This window comes from Phycodurus eques, chromosome 2, assembly GCF_024500275.1.
Source record: "Phycodurus eques isolate BA_2022a chromosome 2, UOR_Pequ_1.1, whole genome shotgun sequence".
NCBI classification, from domain to species: Eukaryota; Metazoa; Chordata; class Actinopteri; order Syngnathiformes; family Syngnathidae; genus Phycodurus; species Phycodurus eques.
The window spans coordinates 1,253,552-1,280,826 of record NC_084526.1 but is presented as its reverse complement, the minus strand read 5'-3'; the positions used below and the strand labels follow the sequence as shown (position 1 = coordinate 1,280,826).

Here is a 27,275-nt window from a genome sequence, read left to right as displayed (position 1 = left end):
GTTAACGACTAACGCTACTGACTTTGTCAAATGACGCATTGTTAACGACGAACGCTACTGACCTCGTCGACGAGACGCATTGTTAATGACTAACGCTACTGACCCCGTCAAATGACGCATTTTTAACGACTAATACTATTGACCTCGTCAACGAATCGCATTGTTAACGACTAACGCTACTGACCGCGTGAAATGACGCGTTGTTTACGACTAACGCTTACTGATCTCGTCGACGAGACGCGTTGTTAACGACTAACGCTACTGACTTTGTCAAATGACGCATTGTTAACGACGAACGCTACTGACCTCGTCAAATGACGCGTTGTTTACGACTAACGCTACTGACCCCGTCAAATGACACATTTTTAACGACTAATACTATTGACCTCGTCAACGAATCGCATTGTTAACGACTAATGCTACTGACTTCGTCAAATGACGCATTGTTAATGACTAACGCTACTGACCTCGTCAAATGACGCAATGTTTACGACTAACGCTACTGACCTCGTCAAATGACGCGTTGTTTACGACTAACGCTACTGACCGCGTGAAATGACGCGTTGTTTACGACTAACGCTTACTGATCTCGTCGACGAGACGCATTGTTAATGACTAACGCTACTGACTTTGTCAAATGACGCATTGTTAATGACGAACGCTACTGGCCCCGTCAAATGACGCATTTTTAACGACTAATACTATTGACCTCGTCAACGAATCGCATTGTTAACGACTAATGCTACTGACTTCGTCAAATGACTCATTGTTAATGACTAACGCTACTGACCTCGTCAAATGACGCAATGTTTACGACTAACGCTACTGACCTCGTCAAATGACGCGTTGTTTACGACTAACGCTACTAACCACGTGAAATGACGCATTGTTAACGACGAACGCTACTGACCTCGTCGACGAGACGCATTAATGACTAACGCTACTGACCCCGTCAAATGACGCATTTTTAACGACTAATACTATTGACCTCGTCAACGAATCGCATTGTTAACGACTAAGGCTACTGACTTCGTCAAATGACGCATTGTTAATGACTAACGCTACTGACCTCGTCAAATGACGCAATGTTTACGACTAACGCTACTGACCGCGTGAAATGACGCGTTGTTTACGACTAACGCTTACTGATCTCGTCGACGAGACGCATTGTTAACGACTAACGCTACTGACTTTGTCAAATGACGCATTGTTAACGACGAACGCTACTGACCTCGTCGACGAGACGCATTGTTAATGACTAACGCTACTGACCCCGTCAAATGACGCATTTTTAACGACTAATACTATTGACCTCGTCAACGAATCGCATTGTTAACGACTAACGCTACTGACCGCGTGAAATGACGCGTTGTTTACGACTAACGCTTACTGATCTCGTCAAATGACGCGTTGTTTACGACTAACGCTACTGACCACGTGAAATGACGCGTTGTTTACGACTAACGCTGACTGATCTCGTCGACGAGACGCATTGTTAACGACTAACGCTACTGACTTTGTCAAATGACGCATTGTTAACGACTAACGCTACTGACCGCGTGAAATGACGCGTTGTTTACGACTAACGCTACTGACCTCGTCAAATGACGCGTTGTTTACGACTAACGCTACTGACCACGTGAAATGACGCGTTGTTTACGACTAACGCTGACTGATCTCGTCGACGAGACGCATTGTTAACGACTAACGCTACTGACTTTGTCAAATGACGCATTGTTAACGACGAACGCTACTGACCTCGTCGACGAGACGCATTAATGACTAACGCTACTGACCCCGTCAAATGACGCATTTTTAACGACTAATACTATTGACCTCGTCAACGAATCGCATTGTTAACGACTAACGCTACTGACCGCGTGAAATGACGCAATGTTTACGACTAACGCTACTGACCGCGTGAAATGACGCGTTGTTTACGACTAACGCTTACTGATCTCGTCGACGAGACGCATTGTTAACGACTAACGCTACTGACTTTGTCAAATGACGCATTGTTAACGACGAACGCTACTGACCTCGTCGACGAGACGCATTGTTAATGACTAACGCTACTGACCCCGTCAAATGACGCATTTTTAACGACTAATACTATTGACCTCGTCAACGAATCGCATTGTTAACGACTAATGCTACTGACTTCGTCAAATGACGCATTGTTAACGACTAATGCTACTGACTTCGTCAAATGACGCATTGTTAATGACTAACGCTACTGACCGCGTGAAATGACGCGTTGTTTACGACTAACGCTTACTGATCTCGTCGACGAGACGCGTTGTTAACGACTAACGCGACTGACTTTGTCAAATGACGCATTGTTAACGACTAACGCTACTGACCCCGTCAAATGACGCATTTTTAACGACTACTACTATTGACCTCGTCAACGAATCGCATTGTTAACGACTAATGCTACTGACTTTGTCAAATGACGCATTGTTAATGACAAACGCTACTGACCTCGTCGACGAGACGCATTAATGACTAACGCTACTGACCCCGTCAAATGACGCATTTTTAACGACTAATACGATTGACCTCGTCAACGAATCGCATTGTTAACGACTAACGCTACTGACTTTGTCAAATGACGCATTGTTAATGACGAACGCTACTGACCTCGTCAAATGACGCGTTGTTTACTACTAACGCTTACTGATCTCGTCGACGAGACGCGTTGTTAACGACTAACGCTACTGACTTTGTCAAATCACGCATTGTTAACGACTAATGCTACTGACTTTGTCAAATGACGCATTGTTAACGACTAACGCTACTGACCCCGTCAAATGACGCATTTTTAACGACTAATACTATTGACCTCGTCAACGAATCGCATTGTTAACGACTAACGCTACTGACTTTGTCAAATGACGCATTGTTAATGACGAACGCTACTGACCTCGTCAAATGACGCATTTTTAACGACTAATACTATTGACCTCGTCAACGAATCGCATTGTTAACGACTAACGCTACTGACTTTGTCAAATGACGCATTGTTAATGACGAACGCTACTGACCTCGTCAAATGACGCGTTGTTTACTACTAACGCTTACTGATCTCGTCGACGAGACGCGTTGTTAACGACTAACGCTACTGACTTTGTCAAATCACGCATTGTTAACGACTAATGCTACTGACTTCGTCAAATGACGCATTGTTAACGACTAACGCTACTGACCCCGTCAAATGACGCATTTTTAACGACTAATACTATTGACCTCGTCAACGAATCGCATTGTTAACGACTAATGCTACTGACTTTGTCAAATGACGCATTGTTAATGACAAACGCTACTGACCTCGTCGACGAGACGCATTAATGACTAACGCTACTGACCCCGTCAAATGACGCATTTTTAACGACTAATACGATTGACCTCGTCAACGAATCGCATTAACGACTAACGCTACTGACTTTGTCAAATGACGCATTGTTAATGACGAACGCTACTGACCTCGTCAAATGACGCGTTGTTTACTACTAACGCTTACTGATCTCGTCGACGAGACGCGTTGTTAACGACTAACGCTACTGACTTTGTCAAATCACGCATTGTTAACGACTAATGCTACTGACCTCGTCAAATGACGCATTGTTAACGACTAACGCTACTGACCTCGTCAAATGACGCAATGTTAATGACTAACGCTACTGACCTCGTCAAATGACGCAATGTTAATGACTAACGCTACTGACCTCGTCAAATGACGCAATGTTTACGACTAACGCTACTGACCGCGTGAAATGACGCATTGTTTACGACTAACGCTTACTGATCTCGTCGACGAGACGCGTTGTTAACGACTAACGCTACTGACTTTGTCAAATGACGCATTGTTAACGACTAATGCTACTGACCCCGTCAAATGACGCATTTTTAACGACTAATACTGTTGACCTCGTCAACGAATCGCATTGTTAACGACTAATGCTACTGACCTCGTCAAATGACGCGTTGTTTACGACTAACGCTACTGACCGCGTGAAATGACGCGTTGTTTACGACTAACGCTTACTGATCTCGTCGACGAGACGCGTTGTTAACGACTAACGCTACTGACTTTGTCAAATGACGCATTGTTAACGACTAACGCTACTGACCCCGTCAAATGACGCATTTTTAACGACTAATACTATTGACCTCATCAACGAATCGCATTGTTAACGACTAATGCTACTGACTTCGTCAAATGACGCATTGTTAATGACTAACGCTACTGTTCGCGTGAAATGACGCGTTGTTTACGACTAACGCTTACTGATCTCGTCGACGAGACGCGTTGTTAACGACTAACGCTACTGACTTTGTCAAATGACGCATTGTTAACGACTAACGCTACTGACCCCGTCAAATGACGCATTTTTAACGACTAATACTATTGACCTCGTCAACGAATCGCATTGTTAACGACTAATGCTACTGACTTCGTCAAATGACGCATTGTTAATGACTAACGCTACTGACCTCGTCGACGAGACGCATTAATGACTAACGCTACTGACCCCGTCAAATGACGCATTTTTAACGACTAATACGATTGACCTCGTCAACGAATCGCATTGTTAACGACTAACGCTACTGACTTTGTCAAATGACGCATTGTTAATGACGAACGCTACTGACCTCGTCAAATGACGCGTTGTTTACTACTAACGCTTACTGATCTCGTCGACGAGACGCGTTGTTAACGACTAACGCTACTGACTTTGTCAAATCACGCATTGTTAACGACTAATGCTACTGACTTCGTCAAATGACGCATTGTTAACGACTAACGCTACTGACCTCGTCAAATGACGCAATGTTAATGACTAACGCTACTGACCTCGTCAAATGACGCAATGTTAATGACTAACGCTACTGACCGCGTGAAATGACGCGTTGTTTACGACTAACGCTTACTGATCTCGTCGACGAGACGCGTTGTTAACGACTAACGCTACTGACCGCGTGAAATGACGCGTTGTTTACGACTAACGCTTACTGATCTCGTCGACGAGACGCGTTGTTAACGACTAACGCTACTGACTTTGTCAAATGACGCATTGTTAACGACTAATGCTACTGACCCCGTCAAATGACGCATTTTTAACGACTAATACTATTGACCTCGTCAACGAATCGCATTGTTAACGACTAATGCTACTGACTTCGTCAAATGACGCATTGTTAATGACTAACGCTACTGACCTCGTCAAATGACGCAATGTTAATGACTAACGCTACTGACCTCGTCAAATGACGCAATGTTTACGACTAACGCTACTGACCGCGTGAAATGACGCGTTGTTTACGACTAACGCTGACTGATCTCGTCGACGAGACGCATTGTTAACGACTAACGCTACTGACCTCGTCAAATGACGCATTGTTAATGACTAACGCTACTGACCTCGTCAAATGACGCAATGTTAATGACTAACGCTACTGACCTCGTCAAATGACGCGTTGTTTACGACTAACGCTACTGACCGCGTGAAATGACGCGTTGTTTACGACTAACGCTTACTGATCTCGTCGACGAGACGCATTGTTAACGACTAACGCTACTGACTTTGTCAAATGACGCATTGTTAACGACGAACGCGACTGACCTCGTCGACGAGACGCATTAATGACTAACGCTACTGACGCCGTCAAATGACCCATTTTTAACGACTAATACTATTGACCTCGTCAACGAATCGCATTGTTAACGACTAATGCTACTGACTTCGTCAAATGACGCATTGTTAATGACTAACGCTACTGTTCGCGTGAAATGACGCGTTGTTTACGACTAACGCTTACTGATCTCGTCGACGAGACGCGTTGTTAACGACTAACGCTACTGACTTTGTCAAATGACGCATTGTTAACGACGAACGCTACTGACCTCGTCAAATCACGCATTGTTAACGACTAATGCTACTGACCCCGTCAAATGACGCATTTTTAACGACTAATACTATTGACCTCGTCAACGAATCGCATTGTTAACGACTAATGCTACTGACTTCGTCAAATGACGCATTGTTAATGACTAACGCTACTGACCTCGTCAAATGACGCAATGTTTACGACTAACGCTACTGACCTCGTCAAATGACGCGTTGTTTACGACTAACACTACTGACCGCGTGAAATGACGCGTTGTTTACGACTAACGCTTACTGATCTCGTCGACGAGACGCGTTGTTAACGACTAACGCTACTGACTTTGTCAAATGACGCATTGTTAACGACTAACGCTACTGACCCCGTCAAATGACGCATTTTTAACGACTAATACTATTGACCTCGTCAACGAATCGCATTGTTAACGACTAATGCTACTGACTTCGTCAAATGACGCATTGTTAATGACTAACGCTACTGACCTCGTCAAATGACGCGTTGTTTACGACTAACGCTACTGACTGACTTTGCTACTGACTGAACGCTACGGAACGCTACTGACTGACTTTGTCAAATGACGCATTGTTAACGACGAACGCTACTGACCTCGTCAAATCACGCATTGTTAACGACTAACGCTACTGACCTCGTCAAATGACGCAATGTTTACGACTAACGCTACCGACCTCGTCAAATGACGCAATGTTTACGACTAACACTACTGACCGCGTGAAATGACGCATTGACAAATGACTTTGTCAAATGACGCATTGTTAACGACGAACGCTACTGACCTCGTCAAATCACGCATTGTTAACGACTAATACTACTGACCTCGTCGACGAGACGCATTGTTAATGACTAACGCTACTGACCCCGTCAAATGACGCATTTTTAACGACTAATACTGTTGACCTCGTCAACGAATCGCATTGTTAACGACTAGCACTACTGACCTCGTCAAATGACGCAATGTTTACGACTAACGCTACTGACCGCGTGAAATGACGCGTTGTTTACGACTAACGCTTACTGATCTCGTCGACGAGACGCATTGTTAACGACTAACGCTACTGACTTTGTCAAATGACGCATTGTTAACGACGAACGCTACTGACCTCGTCGACGAGACGCATTGTTAATGACTAACGCTACTGACCCCGTCAAATGACGCATTTTTAACGACTAATACTGTTGACCTCGTCAACGAATCGCATTGTTAACGACTAACGCTACTGACCTCGTCAAATGACGCAATGTTTACGACTAACGCTACTGACCGCGTGAAATGACGCGTTGTTTACGACTAACGCTTACTGATCTCGTCGACGAGACGCATTGTTAACGACTAACGCTACTGACTTTGTCAAATGACGCATTGTTAATGACTAACGCTACCGACCCCGTCAAATGACGCATTTTTAACGACTAATACTGTTGACCTCGTCAACGAATCGCATTGTTAACGACTAACGCTACTGACTTCGTCAAATGACGCATTGTTAATGACTAACGCTACTGACCTCGTCAAATGACGCAATGTTTACGACTAACGCTACTGACCTCGTCAAATGACGCGTTGTTTACGACTAACGCTTACTGATCTCGTCGACGAGACGCATTGTTAATGACTAACGCTACTGACTTTGTCAAATGACGCATTGTTAATGACGAACGCTACTGGCCCCGTCAAATGACGCATTTTTAACGACTAATACTATTGACCTCGTCAACGAATCGCATTGTTAACGACTAATGCTACTGACTTCGTCAAATGACGCATTGTTAACGACTAATGCTACTGACTTCGTCAAATGACGCATTGTTAATGACTAATGCTACTTACCGCGTGAAATGACGCGTTGTTTACGACTAACGCTGACTGATCTCGTCGACGAGACGCATTGTTAACGACTAACGCTACTGACTTTGTCAAATGACGCATTGTTAACGACGAACGCTACTGACCTCGTCAAATCACGCATTGTTAACGACTAATGCTACTGACCCCGTCAAATGACGCATTTTTAACGACTAATACTATTGACCTCGTCAACGAATCGCATTGTTAACGACTAATGCTACTGACTTCGTCAAATGACGCATTGTTAATGACTAACGCTACTGACCTCGTCAAATGAAGCAATGTTTACGACTAACGCTACTGACCTCGTCAAATGACGCGTTGTTTACGACTAACGCTTACTGATCTCGTCGACGAGACGCATTGTTAATGACTAACGCTACTGACTTTGTCAAATGACGCATTGTTAATGACGAACGCTACTGGCCCCGTCAAATGACGCATTTTTAACGACTAATACTATTGACCTCGTCAACGAATCGCATTGTTAACGACTAACGCTACTGACTTCGTCAAATGACGCATTGTTAATGACTAACGCTACTGACCTCGTCAAATGACGCAATGTTTACGACTAACGCTACTGACCTCGTCAAATGACGCGTTGTTTACGACTAACGCTTACTGATCTCGTCGACGAGACGCATTGTTAATGACTAACGCTACTGACTTTGTCAAATGACGCATTGTTAATGACGAACGCTACTGGCCCCGTCAAATGACGCATTTTTAACGACTAATACTATTGACCTCGTCAACGAATCGCATTGTTAACGACTAATGCTACTGACTTTGTCAAATGACGCATTGTTAACGACTAATGCTACTGACTTCGTCAAATGACGCATTGTTAATGACTAACGCTACTGACCGCGTGAAATGACGCGTTGTTTACGACTAACGCTGACTGATCTCGTCGACGAGACGCATTGTTAACGACTAACGCTACTGACTTTGTCAAATGACGCATTGTTAACGACTAACGCTACTGACTTCGTCAAATGACGCATTTTTAACGACTAACCCAACTGACCATGCATCCCATCTGCTTGCGTTCGCCTTCTTGTAGGCAGCGAGGAGCTTGCTGACTTTCTGCTGCAGAACGGTGCCGGTCTGTCGTCCTACACGCTGATGGACCATCCTGACTTCAGCACCCGACTTCTCACAAGAAGGCTGGAACACAGCACGCAAGACGGGCAGCAGGTTGACTTCTTTTCATCAGAGCAATTCACATTTGTCACGAATGAACATGAATGGACTCTATGCACGCACCTCTTGCACACCAACAGAAGACCGACAGTACTAAAATACAGATACTGGCATACATAAAACCGATAATAGACACAAACGCGGAAGTCAAATACTGTACATTGAGAGGGAATAAAAGTAAAGTTGGAATAAGATCTAGTAAAACAAGTAAAAGATCAGCATGGATCAGTTCAGGTCATAAGTGTGGATTGTTCACTTTGAGTTCAGGTTGGCATTAGCATTTGGAATCAAAGAGTTTTGGAAAGTACCTTTGGCCAGAGGAGCTGTGCAGCGGTTTCTGGCCGTTTCCCACCAACTCAAGTGGACCGGCCCAAGCGCAAGAAGCTCCAAAATCTGCCGACTGACACCAAGACAGCTTTATCTTCTAAGAAGACTGAGTCGCCGTGAGCTTTTCTTCAAGATAAAATCTGTATTTTATAGAGACGCTCAAGAGACTGCCAAGCACTGTTCCAAGATATGTCAACATTTGGGACAGTTACAACAAGCTGGCCATCAAAGTGAAACTGGCGCTATTGTCAGATCTTGTTTTTGGTACATGATGAGTTTGTCTTCTTTTTTGACGCTGACTTCTAGGTGGCTGGTGCTTCAAGGGCCTGGTTGTGGGCCAGATAGGGGGCGTCACACCACAAGTGTCAGATCGTTGTAGCAGGCTGACTTAACCTGTGGGCAGCCTGAGGGATGAGGTCTCCTGACAGAGTTGAGGGAGGCAAGAAAGAAAGTCTCTGATCCACAGTATCAGAACCTTTTCAACTTTTCAATCTGGCAGCCTTTTCAGAAGAATGGGTAATTTCATAGAATTCAAAGCTGCACTAAAGTCAACAAACAGAACCCACCCGGAACTGAACCAGAACTGACTAGAACTCGGGTACATCCCAACTACAACCAACCTAGACCTTGGTAGAATCCACCTAGAACCCAACTAGGTCTAACCTAGACCCCGGGTAAAACCCAGCTAGAACTAACCTAGGACTCTGGTAGAACCCAACTGCAACTCACCTAGAAATCGGGTATTATCCATGTGGAAGCCAAATTCCACTCAACTTGAACTCAAGTAGAACCCACCTGCAACCAAACTAAAACTAACCTAGACTCAGGGAGAACCCAACTACAACTAACCCAGAACTCGGGTAGAATCCACCTAGAACCACACTAGAACGCTGCTACAACTAACATAACCTAGACTCGGGTAGAATCCACCTGGAGCATAATTAGAACTAACCTAGAATTCCGGTAGTAGCTATCTGGAAACCAAGACCGACTAAACCTCAACTCCGGTAGAACCCGCAGAGAATTCACAATCGAAGCAAGTAAAGTTTGATCATTCCTGAGTGATGATTTCCCTTCTCGTTGCATTGTGCACGCTGTCAGTGTGCGTGTTGCAGGTCAAGTTGTTGTGTTGCGGATTTGTAGCGTTGCCTTGTGGTTTCTGCGCAGGTAGTGAGCGTGCGCTGGAGCGGCCTGTCTCTTCCGTGGTTGGAGGTATCCTGGCTCATGGGTGTGTCCTGTCTGGTCACACATTTGGATTTGTCGCATAACAATTTGTCGTCGCTGCCGTCCGTCCTTCCCTGGGGTCTGCTGTGTCTCGAGACCTTGGACCTGTCCCACAACCGTCTGGGTCAGCTGCCCCCCGCCGCAGCCTCACAGGAAGTCATCTGCACCAGGTACTGGGTGGGACGGTACAGGTAACCCACGGTACGGTCCCTACTTTTCTTTTTGGGCCAGGCTTTGATCCATTTTTGGTAGCCACCCAGAACTCAGCGTTCATGTACAACCCCAATTCCAATAAAGTTGGGATGTTGTGTTAAACATCAATAAAAACAGAATACAATGATTTGCAAATCATGTTCAAGCTATATTTAATGGAATACACTACAAAGACAAGATATTTCATGTTCCAACTGATAAACTTGATTGTTTCTAGCAAATAATCATTAACAGCCACACAATGAAGTTATGGGAAAGAGTAGTGGAGGCTAGACTCGGGACAGAAGGGAGTATTTGCGAGCAACCGTATGGTTTCATGCCTACAAAGAGTACCGCAGATGCACTGTTTGCCTTGAGGATGTCGATGGAAAAGTACAGAGAAGGTCAAGAAGGAGCTCCATTGCGTCTTTGTAGATCTCGAGAAAGCCTGTGACAGAGTAGCCGGAGAGGAACTGTGGTACTGCACGCGGACGTCTGGAGTGGCAGAGAAAAGTATGTTCGAATAATACAAGACGAGTACGAGGGCAGCAGAACAGCGGTGAGGTGTGACAGACGAATTTAGGGTGGAGGTGGGACTGCATCAGGGATCCGCCCTGAGCCCCTTCCTGTTTGCAGTGGTGATGGTTAGGCTGACAGATGAGGTCAGACTGGAATCCCCGTGGACCGTGATGTTCGCAGATGACATTGTGATCTGCAGTGGAAGCAGGGAGCCGGTGGAGGAACAGTTAGAAAGATGGAGGCGTGCAGTGGAAAGAAGAGGAATGAAGATTAGCCGAAGTAAGACAGAATATATGTGCATGAATGAGAGGGGTGGTGGGGGAAGAGACAGCAAGGGTGGAGGACTTGAAATACTTGGCGTCAACCGTCCAGAGCAACGGGGAGTGTGGTCAGGAAGTGAAGAAACGGGGTCCGCGCAGGTCGGAACGGGTGGAGGAAGGTGTCGGGCGTGTTAGGTGACCGAAGAGTCTCTGCTCGGATGAAGGGCAAAGCTTATAAAAGAGTGGTGAGGGCGGCCGTGATGGACGGATTAAAGACGGCGGCACTGAAGAGACGACAGGAAGCAGAGCTGGAGGTGGCGGAAAGGAAGATGCTGAGGTTTGTTATGAGGAGTTATGAAAATACATGGTATTAACCTTGTGGGGTCATCATAGGCAGCCACGTCCTCCCAGCACCCCTGAGAGAACAGCGTCACCCCGTGATCGCAGCGATTCTCTCATCTGAATATGTTTTGTGCGTACGACATTTTCTGGATTTGAACGTATAAAATTTGAACGTGTAAAACCCAACGAAGGATGTATTCACGTCTGTCACGCTCCGACAGTTTGCGGCGCGCACTTGCGGGTCTGCGCTTTGTCCCGCCCTCGTCATTTCTGTCCAACGGGAGCCAGCTTCTAGTTTGCTTGCGAAATGTACAATGTGAGCGCAAAACCGCACCGAGCAAAAAAAAAAAAAATCAAGTCCGCTTTCGGTGCGGACTTGACAGAACGTTAACGTAAGTGAACAGACACACACACACACGTGTCGCTATGGTGCGCAGGTTGTGCGAGGTGAACGTGCGTGGGAACCAACTGAGCGCGTTGCCAGCGGGTCTGCTCCACCTGCGCGACCTCAAGAAACTCTGCGCCTCCAAAAACCGGCTGACGACCTTGTTTGACATGCCGCCACGTAAGCTCCTCCCCCCCCCACCCCCGGCCACCTCGTTAGGAACACCGGCGCACGGTTTGCGTGTTTGTTTGTCTGTGCGCCGCCAGCAAGCGCCTGGGCGGGCCTGCGTAAGCTGGAGGACTTGGACGTGTCCGACAACCGTTTGAGCGCGCTGCCGGCCGACGTCACGCGCGCGCTCAAGTCCCTGCGACGCCTCGACGTGTCCCGGAATCGGCTGGGCGGCTTCCCGGACTGCTGGGCCTGCCCCCTGGTCGGAGCGCATCCACACACAGTCAGTGTTGGGCGTCTGTCCCACCATCGATGACTTTATCCCTTTGGGTTTCAGAACCGGTGCAGAGCGTCGTGCAATAAGATGCGCGATCTACCGGACAACATCTCCGTGTTCTGGAAGAATCACCTGCACGACGTCGACTTCTCCGACAACCTCCTCGAACATCTGCCCCCGAGCCTCTTTCGACTGGAGGTAACGACTGCGGAGCGACGGTGCAGCAGAACGCGATTCCGACGAAACTGCAACTCACCTAAGACATAACAATTGACACAGGACCCACAATTAGCAGAAATGAGCTAAAACCCACCTAGAACTCACCAAGACCCCAACCACCACAGGGGCGGCGTGGCTCGGGTGTTGTAGAACAGATGGAAATGATCTTTTTGCCTCATCTGGTGCCAGCATCTTTTCACGTCTTTGATTATGATGAATGTATCCGACCAGAACGCCAGCCTCTCTCTCTCTCTCTCTCTCTCTCTCTCTCTCTCTCTCTCGACTTCCCTCCGCCAGGCTCTGCTTTCGCTGAAATTGTGCGGGAATGTCATCCGGACTCTGCCGCCGCCGTCCGACTGGACCTGCTCTCAGCTCAGGACGCTGGACCTGTCCAGGAACCTGCTGGGAAAGTACGCCCGAGCGGACTTTATTTTGAAAACCCATGTTGCAGTCAGGCGGCACGGCGGCCGACGGGTTAGCACGTCCGCCTCCCGGTTCTGGGGTTGAGGTTGCGGGTTCAAATCCGGCCCGTAGGTGCGAATGGTTGTTTGTTTCTGTGTGCCCTGCGATCGGCCCGGCGACCAGTTCGGGGTGTACCCCGCCGCTCGCCCAAAGATTGTAATCATGACGATGACGTGGCCTTAACTGTGGCAGTTGTGTACGTCCTGCTCCGGAATTTGTCACGTGACTGACAGGTGCACTTCCACCTGTGTCCTGTAGGAGTGAAGAAGGCCCCAAGTCCCGAAAACTTTCCTTCTTGACCACATGGAGCAAAAAAGATCCCGATCCAGGTATCTCCCATCGAGGACCTTTCGCTTTCTTACCTTCGCTGAGTACTGACCCGCCTCTCGGTTCTTCCCGAGCAGGGTGTCCCGTGGAGTTCCCGGCGGTTCTGCGAGATTCACTGGAGGTTCTGTACTTGAACAACAACCGCCTAGAGTGCGTCCCGCCTTCTGTGTGCGCTCTGAGCGGCCTCAGCGAACTCTACCTGGCCAAGTGAGTCGCGTGAGCCGGTCGCCATTGAGACGTGGCTGCTGTAAACATGAGACCGACGTAGAACTCACTTAGACGCCAACTAGAACTCAGTTACGACCCGCCTACGACGTACCTAGAACTCGGCTAAAGCCGACCAATCCGCTGCCGGATCCCACACTCACAGCCCACCCAGGGCTCAACGAGAACCCACCCATTCACTCCCACCCAAATCTTATTATATGTCGATGATGTGCTTTTGGCATCTCCAGATGCGTCATCTAGCAAGTGAACACAAATAAATTGCAATGGTGTAAAAAGCAAGTCAAATATCTGGGACATAATCCGAGTGTAGGAGGAAGGGCGATGTTAGAAGACAGAAAAACTACAGTTTTAAAAGCCCCTAAACCGCAAACAAAGAACCATATGATGTCATTTTTAGGCCTGACAAATGATTGTCGAGCATGGATTCCAAACTATGCAGACATTATTGCACCGTTGTACAAAATTGATGTGTGAAGCAGACCTTAAGATGACATCGCCTGTTCAATGGAATACAGAGGCGGAAAAGGCCTCCTGTGACATGAAACGACATTTGGTGTCCAGTGCTGCGCTGGCCCTTCCAAATGATGATCAACCATTCATTCAAATGGTAGATTGTAAAAACTATTACATGACAAAACGGTGATAAGCCGAGACCGACGGCTTATTTTTCGACTAAACCGGACAGCGTGGCGTGTGCGTTACCGCCCTGCGTCGGAGCAGTTGTGGCATGCCTGAAACCGTTCACAGCGATAATGGGACTCATTTTGGAAATGAAATCATCAATAAAATAGGAACCATGCTGCACATTAATTTGAGAAGCCATTGTGCTTGCCGCCCTCAGAGTGCAGACACCAACCCGTTTCGTGAGAACTCAGCAGAATGGCACACCCGCGTTGGTTACGAGATTCGACAACTTTGGCTACTATAGTGTTGCTTTTGTTTATGTGGTACGCGGGACGTGGGACGTCCCGCCCTAAACGATACAACGCATTTTTCCGACGGGAAATCACCTACCAACTGGACCAATACGACCAACCCGATTAAAAAAAACAAAAAAAACAAATGTGGAATCATTAACTCGTACCAAAAGGAGTACAGCTGATGATCAGAACTGTGGGCGTGGCTTCCAAATGCGGCAAAACGGGTTAATATTTTGTGCCCCCCGAAATCAAGACGCTTTCATCCTAATTCCATGTGCGGCTCTCACCAATGATGCTCAAGAGAAAGGGCAGAATTGGGGAGATAAATATGACTGGTATGCATCTATAGGGTTAGGATGGGAACACCTCATTGGTGAAACCGGTTAGGATTGGTCCAGTTGGTCATTAAAAGCAGCAAAAGAACATAGCAGTCGGTGCTGCTGGGTTCTTTTGATCCAGATGTTTGCAGTTGTTTGTTTCATAAGTGTGTGTGTGTGCGTGTGTGCGCGCGTTGCGAGGGAGCAGTAACCCTGGCATCCGGGAGCTCCCATCAGAACTCGCTGGGCTGAGCAACCTGTGGCAGCTGGACATCGAAAACCTCAACATCAGCAACGTGCCTCAAGACGTCAGGAGAGAAGGTATAAATGTGGAAAAGCAAATCTCGCGCTGTAGTTCTCCAAATTGCAAATCAGACCCTTCTCTGCTGGCCCAACTCTTATTAAAAGCACTGACCTGCATTAGAAACGTACATCTCCAAGCGCTCTCGGGTCGTTTAGCTCCCGATCGCAAGTTAGCTATCCCGCGTCGAACTATTTTCAACTTGGCCATCGACCGAATGGAAAGAACCTGACCATGTGGTGCGATTGTTTGTCGGCGGCGGTCAGGTTCGGCGGCGGTGCTGGCCTTCCTGCGCGCCCACCTTCGCAGGGCGGTGCCGTGTCGCCTGCTGAAGATGCTGCTGATAGGTCCGCCGCGCCAGGGCAAGTCCTCCCTCCTGAGGGCGCTGCGGACGGGGAAAGCGTCGCCGCCGTTCACGCCGGCCGCCGAGCGCAGCGTGTCCACATCCACCTGGGAGATGGAGTGCGGCAGCGACGCTGCCGGAAAGAACAACGTCAGAACACTTCCAATACTCAGTTCGCCTGGCTGCCGCGCGGCACGAGTATCGAAATTTAATGCGACTCGTACGGACACAATTCGCCCCGCAATGGGGAAATCGCCATTATTTAACCGCTACGGCTAGCGTCTAACGAGTATGACCTGTAGATGACGAGTATGTGACTTGTACTTAACTAGTCTGAGCCTTTGACGCGACTCGCGTGTAAAGTAACTAGTGCGCGTGTTGTTGTCGCCGTGTGGTGTCAGAGGAACTCGTCGTTGGCGTTGAACGTGTGGGACGTGGGCGGCCCGTCCAGCATGTCGGCCCTCACGCAATGTTTCTTCACGGACAGCGCCCTCTACGTGCTCACGTGGAACCTGACGCTGGGCGAGGAGGCCGTCGCCGGCCTGCAGACGTGGCTGCTCAACATCGAGGTGCGCCGCTCGCCGGCTCCTTTTCGTGTCATTTGATCGGTTCGCGATCGTCGTTTACGGCGTCCTAATTCTTGGCTGAAAGTCCGCCTTTTCGAAAAGTTGGTGATGGTTTCGAATTTCGGGCGTGACCTTACCCGACCGACCCAGCTGCTGCCCACTCATTTACGCGTGTGTGTGTGTGTGTGTGTGTGCGCGACGAGGCCCGGGCGCCCAACTCGGCGGTCGTGGTGGTCGGAACCCACCTGGATCTGATCGACACCAAGTTCCGCACGGAGCGGCTCGCCACGCTGAGGGCTTACATCCTGGCGCTGTGCCGCACGCCCTCGGGCGCCCGCGCCGGCGGCTACCCCGACGTCGCCTTCGGGCATCTGCGGTCAGTGCGCGCGCAACGCAGGCGTGCTAGCCCCCGCGCCAAGCGCCGACGGTTCTAACGCGCTGGCGTTGGGTTGCGCGTGTGCCAGCGAGGTGTCGTGTAAGACGTTGGAGGGCGTGGACGGCCTGAAGAAGCTCATCCGGCAGGTGGCGCTCTCCGTGAAGGACGGCCGCGCCTCAGCCTGCGGAGGAAAGCTGCTGGGCAGGATGGTGAGTCCTCAACGTGTCGTCGCGTTGCACGACTAGCAGACGAAGCTGTGACTTCGACGTGACAAACGCCTTCCGGTATCTGACTCGTATGCGACGTGTGTGCGTTGATGACTTGTGGCAAAGCTCGAAAGATTTGTTTCTCTTTGAGGAGCAGTTTTGACCAAAAGCGACAATATAACGGGAGTTAAATGAACGGCCGCAGCTGTCAACGAGTTTAGTACTCGAGTGCAAACCCGAGTTCAAAGTTCACTTCACCGTTCCAAAAATGTCAAATCCCTCGTATTCGCTTGTACGCGACTCGCCCCGCTGCGGCTAGCGCGACCGGCGAGCGGCTTACCCGTGACGTTGCGTGTCGGGCGGCGGCGCGAGAGTAACCCGGCGATCCTGCCCGCTCAGATCCCTCGCAGCCACGTGAGGCTGCAGGAGGCGGCGGCCGCCGAGAAGCGAAGACGTCACGCCGACGGGGAAGTTCAGTTCCTGACGCAGGCTCAGCTGGAGAGCATGGCGGAGCGCCACGCGGGAAGCGACATCGCAGACTACGATGACCTGCCGTCCGGTGCGTACCCGCGGGCGGGCGTCGTGTTTAGCGCCGCTCTTTTGGGACTCTTTTTGCTGCGAGCGGCGACTGAAATTGTCGGGGGAAGGACGAGAAACCCCTTGAGGGCTTCTCCTTATCCCTTTTGAACACGATTGTCGTTAGGGTTTCATCCGATTTCGTTTTTTTTTTTTTTTTTTAAATGTTTGACCCAAAACTTATTGAAACCCCGGACGCGGGTGATCGCAAGATTTGGCGTGTCGTTCGGAGGCGACTGACGTGTCACGTCGTGTCGTTCCGGATCCAGCCGTCAAGTTCCTGATGGAGACGGGCACGCTGCTCCACTTCCCGGACACCAGCCGCGGCCTGTGCACGCTCTACTTCCTGTGTCCCGAGTGGCTGGCCGAGTGCCTGCAGAGGATCGTGCGCCTGGAGTCCACGCGCTCCCTGGCCAGAAACGGCGTCATCCGGGCCCAGGACCTCCGGGTGAGACGGACGGGAAGCGGCGCGTGGGCGGGCAGGCGGTGACCGTGCCATCTTGTGCTCCAGATGCTGCTGGTCGGGACCGGATTCACCCGCGACACCGAGGAGCAGTACTTCCAGTTCCTCGCCAAGTTTGAGATCGCACTTCCCGTCGCCAACAACAGGTAACCACCTCCGGTCGAAGGGATCGGGACGGGGAATCGTGGCTCTGAACCGCCGGGTGAGGACGTAGGACGTGTGACTCGCCGACGGCGGAGACGCGGGACCGGCTTACCGGCAAGCCGCTAACATGAGCGACTCGCTCGTTGGCCGACTCCCACCTAACTCGCCTTCTTAGAGCCACACGCTTAGACATCAAGGTGGCATCAGCCCCTCATACGTATTTTGTCTTGGTTTTGTTGTTTCATGTGTCCAATTACTCAAATGCTCACGATTAGAATCATCGACACGACTTGCATTTGACCGCGTGCGAGGACGAGCGCGGAACCCGTCCGCCGGCGGCACGTGCGCGGTATGTGACGGGTCGTTGCGCGTCTTTTGCGGCGCCTCAGCTACCTGCTGCCTCACCTGCTGCCCGCCAAGCCCGGCGTGGACATCCACTGCTTCCGGCAGCCGAGCGGCAACACGCTAGAGCGACTCTTCAAGATGAGCTTCGTGCCGGTCGGATTCTGGGAGCGCTTCATCGCCAGGATGCTCATCAGTCTGACTGACATGGACCTGCAGGTACGCACGCCGTCCTTCCTGTCGCTGTCACGTGACACTTATTCAGGTTGACGATCCCAGTCAAATGACGCATTGGGTGTCGGGGAGCAGCTCGTCACCGAGATTCGGCCACCCGAGACGCCGCGTGACCGTCTGGTGACGACGCGGCGCGTGCTCTGCTCTCTCGAACTTTGTCTCCAAAACAGCGAACGTCGGTCGGCAACGTGACGTCGTGTGACATAAATACGTCAAATAAGGCGTCACGGTTTCTTTTTCAGCTTCGGTGTTCGTCCACCCCAAAAGGCGTTTTCTCTCCGCGTTGCGTTGCTGACGCTTCTGATACGTTTGTCAAAGTCGTCAGATGCCGAGCGCGGCGCTGGCCCTCGTCGCGGCCGGACGGCGTTCTACAACTTGGGAGGGAGCGGACCGAGGAACCGCCGCAGCACTTTCCGAGTGCGCCGCCGTCAGACCGTCTACTGGAGAGAGGGGCTGCTGGTCACCTTCGAAGGAGGTTACCTCAGGTCAGGGAGACGAAAAAGTCCTCGAAGACCTCCGTCGGGCCGTCTTCCCCCGTTTGTCCTTCTTTTGTCGCGCCTGCATTGGTGCACGTTTCCTCGACACCAACAGAGGGCGACAGAGAGGGTCGCTTCGTCGGCAGCAGGGTTAGCAGTGAAGCGACAACTATTGCGGCAACGCCTCGTTTCACTTCAAAATCGTCGGATTTGAAATGCCGCCCGATGTCTGGAGTCCTCAATTAAGGGCCACCGATTATCTTTTTGTGAAAATTGAGATTGGACATTTGCGAACATCTGCTTTCACTTTGGAAAAATATCATCCACAATGATTATTATTTTTTTTCAACGGTTCGCCCAAGTCCTGCGCCGATGCCGAACAGCCGATTTGGCTCTTGCCACACTGACTCGCGTTTGAAGTTGGAAGAACGTTTCTCAATGGTGCCCTTTTTCTTCTTTTGCGTAGCGTGGAATCGACGGACGTCAACTGGAAGAAGAAGAAGAAGAGCGGCGGCGTCAAGGTGGTCTGCCGGTCGGAGAGCAGGGACTTCTCGGCCGCGGCCTTCGTCACGGACCACGTCAACGCTCTCGTGGAGCAGTGGTTTCCGGGTGGGTCCGTCGGCTCCCCCCCGGGGGGGGGGTGTCCGGACTTCCGTCTGCCGGGCCCGCCCGCGGAAAGGTGGACGGAACGCCAGAGCCGCTTTGACGTTCTTCACCTTCGATCCTTTCTTTATTTCCACGCGCTAAAAGTCGATCGACGTCGTCATAGCAGTCGCGCAGTTGACGACCAAAACCGTCACACTTTGACAAATTCGTACAAATTCCCGTGTCTGCTAACTGTGCGAATGCAAAATGGCTGCCACGTCGCAGATCCCTCTGGCGCATTGCGACGACATCACGAGGCGCCAAAGACGGCTCGGGCGACGTTTGTAGGAGGAGCCGTTCGGGACCGCGCTAGGCTAAAGACATTTCGGCATGAAATGTTTCGAACGACGACGACGACGACGACCTTTCGACGGCTCACGCGTGCCGACGTCGGCGGAACGGATGGATTGACCGTTATTGATCGGGAGGATTTGGAAATGAGCCGGCGGCAGTCCGGACACCCCGCGGCGGTGGTCGTCGGTCGTCGGTCGTCGTCGTCGTCCGTGTCCATCTTGATGTCGATGTGCTTTGCGACACTCAGCGCTGACGGCCAGCGAGAGCGACGGCAGCCCGCTCCTGGAGCGCTACGCGCCCTGCCCGCTCTGCGCCGCCCGGCTCCGGCAGAGCGGCACGCGGGCGCCGGACGACGGCGACGGGGGCGGGGTTCACCTGTTCGACGTGGAGGAGTGCGCGCTGGCCGCGGCGGAGGGCGACAGCATCGCGTGTCCCGAACACCCCCGGCACGCGGTCCCGCTGCGGGAGCTGGTACCGGAACTCTTCATGACCGACTTCCCCGCACGGTAGTCCAGTCCACCTCTGCAAGAAGTCAAATGTGTGACGTAGAAATAATATGTAACACGCTAGTCGCGACGCATTTCACATCCCGTGACGCGTAGTACGAGTCACATGTCGTGCCGCGTGAATGCACCCGCGTGACATCGCGTCGCGACGACACGCCACGTAACGTACGCTGCGTGTTGTTTTTCAGGCTCTTCCTGGAGAAGGAGCATCTGGAATATTCCGAGGACGAGTCCAGCGTCATCGGTCAGGGCGGCAGCGGCACCGTGGTCTACCGCGCTCGCTACCGGCAGCGGCCGGTCGCCATCAAGCGCTTTCGCCTGCGGACGTGCCGGCAGAATGCGCCCTCCGCAGACGCAGGTCAACGCACGCCCTCGTAACACACGGTCGCACGACACGTCCGGTCGGTCGTGCGATATACGGCTTGTCGCGTGACTCGTTACGTGACGTCACGGAATGTCAAGCGCCGCGGGCCACGTGACGCGTCGTCTGATATTTAACACGAGGTGTCGCGTGCGGTCAGACACGATGATGAAGCGGCTTCAGTCGGCGGCGGCGTGTCGCTGCTTCTCCGAGTTCCGTCAGGAGGCGGCCGCGTTGCACTCGCTGCGGCACCCGTGCGTGGTGGCCCTGGTGGGCGTGTCCATACACCCGCTGCGCCTGGCGCTGGAGCTGGCGCCGCTCGGCAGCCTCAACAACGTCCTGGAGGAGAGACGGCGAGGTGGGCGCCGTCCGGCACCGTCGGGGGCCGGGGCGCCGTCCGGCCGGGCCCGCTCATCGTCGTCCGCCGCTCTTTGCAGGCGGCGGGTACGTGCCCCTCGGTCACATGATCACCTACAAGATGGCCTATCAAGTGGCGGCCGGGCTGGCCTACCTGCACAGGAAGAACGTCATCTTCTGCGACCTCAAGTCGGACAACATCCTCGTCTGGTCCCTGCAGGTCCGCGCGACTTGACGTGTGACGCGACGCGACACAACATGTGACAAGTTCTACGAGGCGTCACGTGACGTGAACATTTCATGACATGTTACGTGTCACGTGACGCGCGATACCACTCGCAAGCGCGTCTATTGACACGCGACGCGTGCCTTTCTAGGAGCAGGCCGCGGTGAACGTGAAGCTGTCCGACTACGGCGTGTGTCGTCGCTCTTTCCACGAGGGGGCCCTCGGGGTGGAGGGGACGCCGGCGTACCAGGCGCCCGAGGTCAGACCCGGCATCGTCTACGACGAGAAGGTAATGCACGCGCGCAAATCCCTCGTCGCTCGCCGGGCCGGGCCCCGCCTCTTAAAGCCGCACTCATTCAAAGTCACAGATACTATAGCGGGGAACATAAGGATAGTGACGGAAAGAATACCTGCACCTCATATGCATATTTGTATTGTTGTTTAATAATGCAAATGTTGGTTTTGATTCGTTTTTGAATGCTTCATTTGAGTTGGAGTTTTAGGTTGATTAGGTTTGGACAATATTCCAGCCAGTTTGGGTTCGAACCATCGCGTCGCTCGCGCCGCGGCAACACGCCGGACGTCGCCAGCGTCGCAATGATGATTTACACAGTTGAGTGTGTGTGTGTGTGTGTGTGTGCGCGCGTGGAGGTGGACATGTTCTCGTACGCGATGGTCACGTACGAGCTTCTGTCGGGCCGCCGGCCGTCCGTGGGCCGCCGTCGCCTCCCCAAGACGGCGGCCGCCCGCGGCGTCCGTCCGCCGCTGGCGAGTCCGCAGGAAGTGGGCTTCTACTTCCTGCAGCGCCTGATGACGCAGTGCTGGGACACTAAACCCGAGAAGGTGATCGGCAACTCTGGCCTGGTGCTCGTCCTTCAAGGAGCGCACACTCATTGTGTCTTTATATGGCTTGTGTGTGTTTGTATGTACACGTGTGATTGTGTCTACGTGTGTGTCTATTTGTTGGGCACGCGCGTTAGCGCCCGACGGCGTCCGAGTGTGTGCGGCGCATGATGGATCCCAGCTTTGCGTGCCTGCGTTACGTGTTGCCGTGCGGCGCCGACTCGCAGCTCTTCCTGCCGCCAGTAGGGGGAGAACACGTCGTCTTGTGGGAAGGAGACGCGGCCGACAGGTCGGGCGCCACCCGTGACACGTGACCTGTGCAACGCAAACACGGCAACAAATTCTTAAACACACTCACAACTTACTTATGCACACACATTTGTACACAAACACGCACACACAAAAAAAAAAAAAAAAAATATATATATATATATATATATATATATGCAATAGTCTTACGCTACTTAGCTTTTACAAATTGATGCTAGCATGCTAAGTGGAGGTGTAAACACTGGACATAGATTTCTGTTGTGCCGTTGGTGACGTGTTATTGTCGTTCTTGTGTTGTTGTTGTTGTTGCTGCTGCTGTTGCTGCGTTACAACAGGCGCTACAGTGTTGTGAACGTGCACAAAGGTCAGCTGGAGGTCAACAAGAAGTCGTGTCCCGGAAGCAGAGTCAGCTGCCACGTGAAGTTGGGCAACACGCTGTGGCTGGCCACGCACGTACGTACGCACGCACGCACGCCTACCACCGCTTGCCGTGTGTGTGACGATTGGTTGTTGGCGGTGGTCATGTGACAGGAACAGGAAGTGCTGGTGTACGTCCTGAAGGACATGTGTCCTCTTACGAGACCTCACAAACATTTGTCGTGTCCTGCCGTCATCACCTGCTTCCTCAAACTCCCGGTCAGCAAGCACGCACGCACGCTCACGCGGCGGCATCGTTGGAATGACTTCAGCGATGATGTCGTACGTTTGCAATGATGTCGTACGTGTGCGACCGTGTCACTCGCGTGCGTGCAGGGCGCGTGCGGTGTGTTCGCGGGCACGTCGGACGGCCAGGTGGCGCTGTACGGCGCGGAGGAGGCGGGGCTTCCCGTGGAGGGCCACGCCCCCTCGGCTTTGATTGCCGGCGACCCCGGGCAGAGGCCCGCCCCCGTCACCTGCATGCTTCTCATTGGCTGCGGACGACAGGTCGGAAAAACGCGCCTCGTCGTCTCCCTCGCCTTTTCCCTCCTCATCTTCCTCCCCTTCCTCTTCCTCGGTCCGCCCCGTCCAGCTGTGGCTGTCCAGCGGTCCCGGCGTGCTGGTGGTGGACCGCGCCAGCCTGTCCCCGGTCCGCAGACTGGACCCGTACGTCTTTCCGTCCTCGGTGGTCTCCATGGCGACGGGCTTCGGCGTGCGGGGGGAGGAGTCCGTGTGGACGCTGGACGACGTCACCGACACGCTCGTACTCTTCCACGCCGCATCGTTCCAGTTGTGCGCCAAGTACACGTCAGTTGCTCGCTCGCACGTTGACCAAAAGGTTCTGAAGGCAAAAAAAAAAAAAAGTCCCACGAACGCGAAAGTACCTCAAACCCCAAAAAGAAACTACAACTTGTCACAAACTGCTAGAACCGGTCGCAACTTATCACGATCACAAAAGCGTCGGAACGAAGCAAAATTAGTACCTATGCAGGTTCCACCGGGACCTGGAAGCTTTGACTCGTAACACAGTTTCAATTGGGCCCGTTTTTGTTCAGAAACTTCACATTGCTCGTCTGATCTGCAACAAGATCCGAATCAATTAAAGGCAAATGTTTTTCCAAACGCGCTTGGAATGATTTGTACCAAAGTATTGGGGGGGGGGAAAATGTGCAATTGTCATTCAATGAAATAAATGAAGGAATTTTCTAAAATTTAGATCAATGTGGCCGAGAAGCCGTCGAGACCCAAAGTATCAGAACCGCAAAAAGTACCAAAATCACAAAATCGGACCTGGAAATAACCCAGAACCCGTTGGAAGATTCGAGCATAAGTCCGGCAAAACGTGCCGCTTCTAATGCCGCTTCTGGTCGTCTCGCTCCTCAGCTGCGGCGACCGCAGTCCTCTCCGCGACGTCTTCCCGATCTGCCGTCCCACGGCGCTCGGCGCCGACGAGGACGAGGAGGAGGAGGAGGAGGAGGAGGCCGAGCTCGCCGACAGCGCCGTGACGGTGGCCGACAGCGAGGAGGCGGGGACTCAGATCGTCCGACGCCGGGATTGGGCGACGGACGGTTCCGCGTCGTCGGAGGAGAACGCCGACGTCGGCGTCGCGCCGCCGTCTTTGGAGCGGGAGGACGGCGAAGACGGACGGCGCGGCGCCGCGGAGTCCTCGCCGCCGTCTCCGCGGGCCCTCAAGCTTCTGATGGTGAACGACACCCTTTGGGTCTTCAGGTAGCCGGCGCACACACGCACGCACGCCATCGAGCGATCCGACCGTGTGTCAATTGAAGATTTCCTCGCCAGGCGCGGCGGAGACGTCCTGCTGATCCACGTCGAGCCGCACGGCGAGCAAACGAGAGGTCGGGTCGCCGCCGTACTACGCCCTCCTTCGGAACACGCCTTGGGGTCAGTCCGCTTTGTCAACTAAGAACCGAGAGCCTGTCGTCAAGTTCGAGAAACGGTCAAAAACCACAGAAAGTACCGGAAGCGTAAAAAAACTACCGGAGCCACAAAAAGCACCAGAACCGCGCATTTACCGGTAGTGGTACTTTTTGACAGGTACTACAACTGCCTGATTGGTTCTCGAATGTTCGAGGGGTAGCGGGTACTTTTGGTTCTAGAGGCTTCTGAACAAGAACAAAGGTTCTAGGAACCTGTTAGTGGTGGTGGACCTAATACAGCCACCTCGAAAAGCAGCTAAAATGGAAGTCGAACCTGGCCAAGAGGAGTTTGTAAGATTAGTGGCGCATGCGCGGGCCAGCTCTAATACACATTTGATACGGTCTTGCGGGGCCAAATATAATTGCACGGTGGGCCACATCTGGCCCCCGGGCCCGAGTTTGACGTATATGCGCGAAGGTATCAGAACCCCGAAAAAGAAGCGGCAGCACCCCGAGACGTACGCTGACCGTCGAACGTGATGGATCTTCAGTCCGCTTTGGACTTTTGACGGTTCCCAGCAGTTGAAGGCGTTCTCTCCTTTCCGTCTACTTCCTGTCAGGACGCCGGCGGAGGCGGGGCTCGTGGGCGAGGACGCCGTGGCGTGCGGCTTTCGGGGCGCGCCCTCGTCGTCCGACGTCAGCGTGTGCGTGTGGCGCGCCTGGGACGCGGCGCGCCTGGACGTGTTCTACCGCAGCGCCGAGGACCTGGCCCGCTCGGACGGCGGCGTGCGGCGCCGCCGGTAGCCCTGTCGGGAAGAGGCGACCCGAACCCGACCGGATTGCGATACGTTCCCGCCTATCCTGAACTGATATTGTCGCGTTAGCGTCAACATTTACCGCCACTCCGCGTCGTCCGTTGACGTAATTCGATTCCAAGTCAATTCCTTTATCGTCAAGACAGCGTGTTTGGGACGCCGCTATCATGCTAACACGATACGATGTGCAAACTCTTGGAATTGTACGTGCGTACTTGGGACTGTTAAAGTGTATCGTGGCCAATTTCCCTTCTGACCGGGATTCTTGTGCCTTATAGTCAGCGTAACCAAACGCTTTCCCTTCCGACAATTCTCATATCGGAATTCTTTGTCCAACGTGACGATCGCAAGCGCCGTGTAGCGCGAGTGAGCCGTTCCAGTGCAGTTCATCTTTTTGACCTTGAATTTGGTTTCGCTGCCACACATTTCTTTCTAGTTTTCCGACAAACCGTTAACCGATGAGTCGGTTTCTCTCTTTTGGAGAGAAACCAGAGCCGCTTCTATCACTCGGGCCCCCAAAGTCTGGTTCTGTTTAAAAAAACAACAAAATAAACGAGAAATTTTCCGGGACATCAAGAAGCAAATATATTTAAAAAAAAAATCCCACACTTTATTTTTTTTTTTAAATAGACAAACTTTCCACTTTTGACAAAGTTTTGAAAAATAAAATAAAAGATGATACAAAACAAGAACGACATCATTCAGTCTTTGAGTTGTCACACGTGGAACAACCACAAAGAGCCCAAAACGCTCCCGCTCAACTGCGAATGGTCCTGGCAGGAATTCGACGCCGGCGCGGCAACAAAACGAGACTTTGCGTTTTTTCGTAAAACATTTCGCGCGAACGAGGCGGGTCTTTGGTGACAGGAAGTAGTTACAATCGTCCACAACTCGACGAAAGAAAATCAATAAATTAGACGTCGGCAAATCCAGCAGGTGTCGTCGTCGTTCACGTGGAAAACCCCGAAGTCAAAAGCCCAAAAACGTTTTGCGTCAACGATTCAACCTTGCTTAACTTCAAGGCTCCGAATTCAGCATCTCAGCAGGAACTCTTCTCCGATTTCTCAAGTCCTCCGTTTTGCAAACATCTGCCTTCACTTTTCATTTTGCTTTGTCCGTTTTCAAATCCTGTCCTGCTTTTGGATGAAGGGAAGGAAATTTAAAACGCATTTGCTATCCGCCTAAATACTTTGATGATTAAATAATCGCCGGTTGCGGCCCTAACGGACTGTGAAGAGATCGACTTCTTTTAAAAAGCGTAATAACTGTACGTACCGCTACGTTCGTATCGGAGGTGTGCCTTTAAGGGGCGCGGCCTACCGAGTGAGTCGAGGCCTACGGCGGCCTCTCGAGAGTCTTCGGATTTGTTCGATAAACGCCGACGGTGGCTCTCCTCGCCCGCTCGCCCGAGGGCATCGCACCGCCTCCAATTTTTGGGGTTCAACTTCAACGCCAGCGTTTGTGAAGCTCGCTCGAAAGTCAAATTT

The 27,275-nt window shown here is 51.6% G+C and overlaps 2 protein-coding genes across 7 annotated transcripts in view; one reads left to right on the top strand and one right to left on the bottom strand.

The window, feature by feature from the left end:
* The window catches only part of lrrk1 (leucine-rich repeat kinase 1), a 32,049-nt gene extending 6,177 nt beyond the window's left edge, over nt 1-25,872 (top strand). For 3 of the 6 annotated variants that reach the window (XM_061704367.1, XM_061704383.1, XM_061704394.1), the window contains 32 exons: nt 8,844-8,977; nt 10,478-10,704; nt 12,285-12,412; nt 12,499-12,662; nt 12,738-12,875; nt 13,194-13,306; nt 13,617-13,892; nt 15,359-15,471; nt 15,718-15,944; nt 16,196-16,363; nt 16,564-16,736; nt 16,825-16,945; nt 17,342-17,501; nt 17,788-17,966; nt 18,030-18,127; nt 18,515-18,686; nt 19,020-19,186; nt 19,644-19,786; nt 20,364-20,622; nt 20,811-20,980; nt 21,144-21,341; nt 21,421-21,560; nt 21,718-21,855; nt 22,218-22,409; nt 22,547-22,698; nt 23,015-23,132; nt 23,211-23,315; nt 23,433-23,603; nt 23,689-23,903; nt 24,480-24,824; nt 24,897-24,998; nt 25,594-25,872. In XM_061704367.1, the coding sequence (XP_061560351.1) occupies nt 8,844-8,977; nt 10,478-10,704; nt 12,285-12,412; nt 12,499-12,662; nt 12,738-12,875; nt 13,194-13,306; nt 13,617-13,892; nt 15,359-15,471; nt 15,718-15,944; nt 16,196-16,363; nt 16,564-16,736; nt 16,825-16,945; nt 17,342-17,501; nt 17,788-17,966; nt 18,030-18,127; nt 18,515-18,686; nt 19,020-19,186; nt 19,644-19,786; nt 20,364-20,622; nt 20,811-20,980; nt 21,144-21,341; nt 21,421-21,560; nt 21,718-21,855; nt 22,218-22,409; nt 22,547-22,698; nt 23,015-23,132; nt 23,211-23,315; nt 23,433-23,603; nt 23,689-23,903; nt 24,480-24,824; nt 24,897-24,998; nt 25,594-25,777 (5,390 nt within the window). In that variant the 3' untranslated portion in view covers nt 25,778-25,872. The remainder of the gene's footprint in view (nt 1-8,843; nt 8,978-10,477; nt 10,705-12,284; nt 12,413-12,498; nt 12,663-12,737; nt 12,876-13,193; nt 13,307-13,616; nt 13,893-15,358; nt 15,472-15,717; nt 15,945-16,195; nt 16,364-16,563; nt 16,737-16,824; nt 16,946-17,341; nt 17,502-17,787; nt 17,967-18,029; nt 18,128-18,514; nt 18,687-19,019; nt 19,187-19,643; nt 19,787-20,363; nt 20,623-20,810; nt 20,981-21,143; nt 21,342-21,420; nt 21,561-21,717; nt 21,856-22,217; nt 22,410-22,546; nt 22,699-23,014; nt 23,133-23,210; nt 23,316-23,432; nt 23,604-23,688; nt 23,904-24,479; nt 24,825-24,896; nt 24,999-25,593) is intronic. The other 3 variants (XM_061704403.1, XM_061704374.1, XM_061704411.1) reach the window with 3 other exon arrangements.
* A 502-nt stretch (nt 25,873-26,374) lies between these two features.
* The window catches only part of chsy1 (chondroitin sulfate synthase 1), a 31,202-nt gene continuing 30,301 nt past the window's right edge, over nt 26,375-27,275 (bottom strand). Inside the window, exon 4 of the mRNA XM_061704424.1 lies at nt 26,375-27,275. This exon is cut by the window's right edge and continues 1,406 nt beyond it. The gene's annotated coding sequence lies outside the window, so the exon portion shown is untranslated.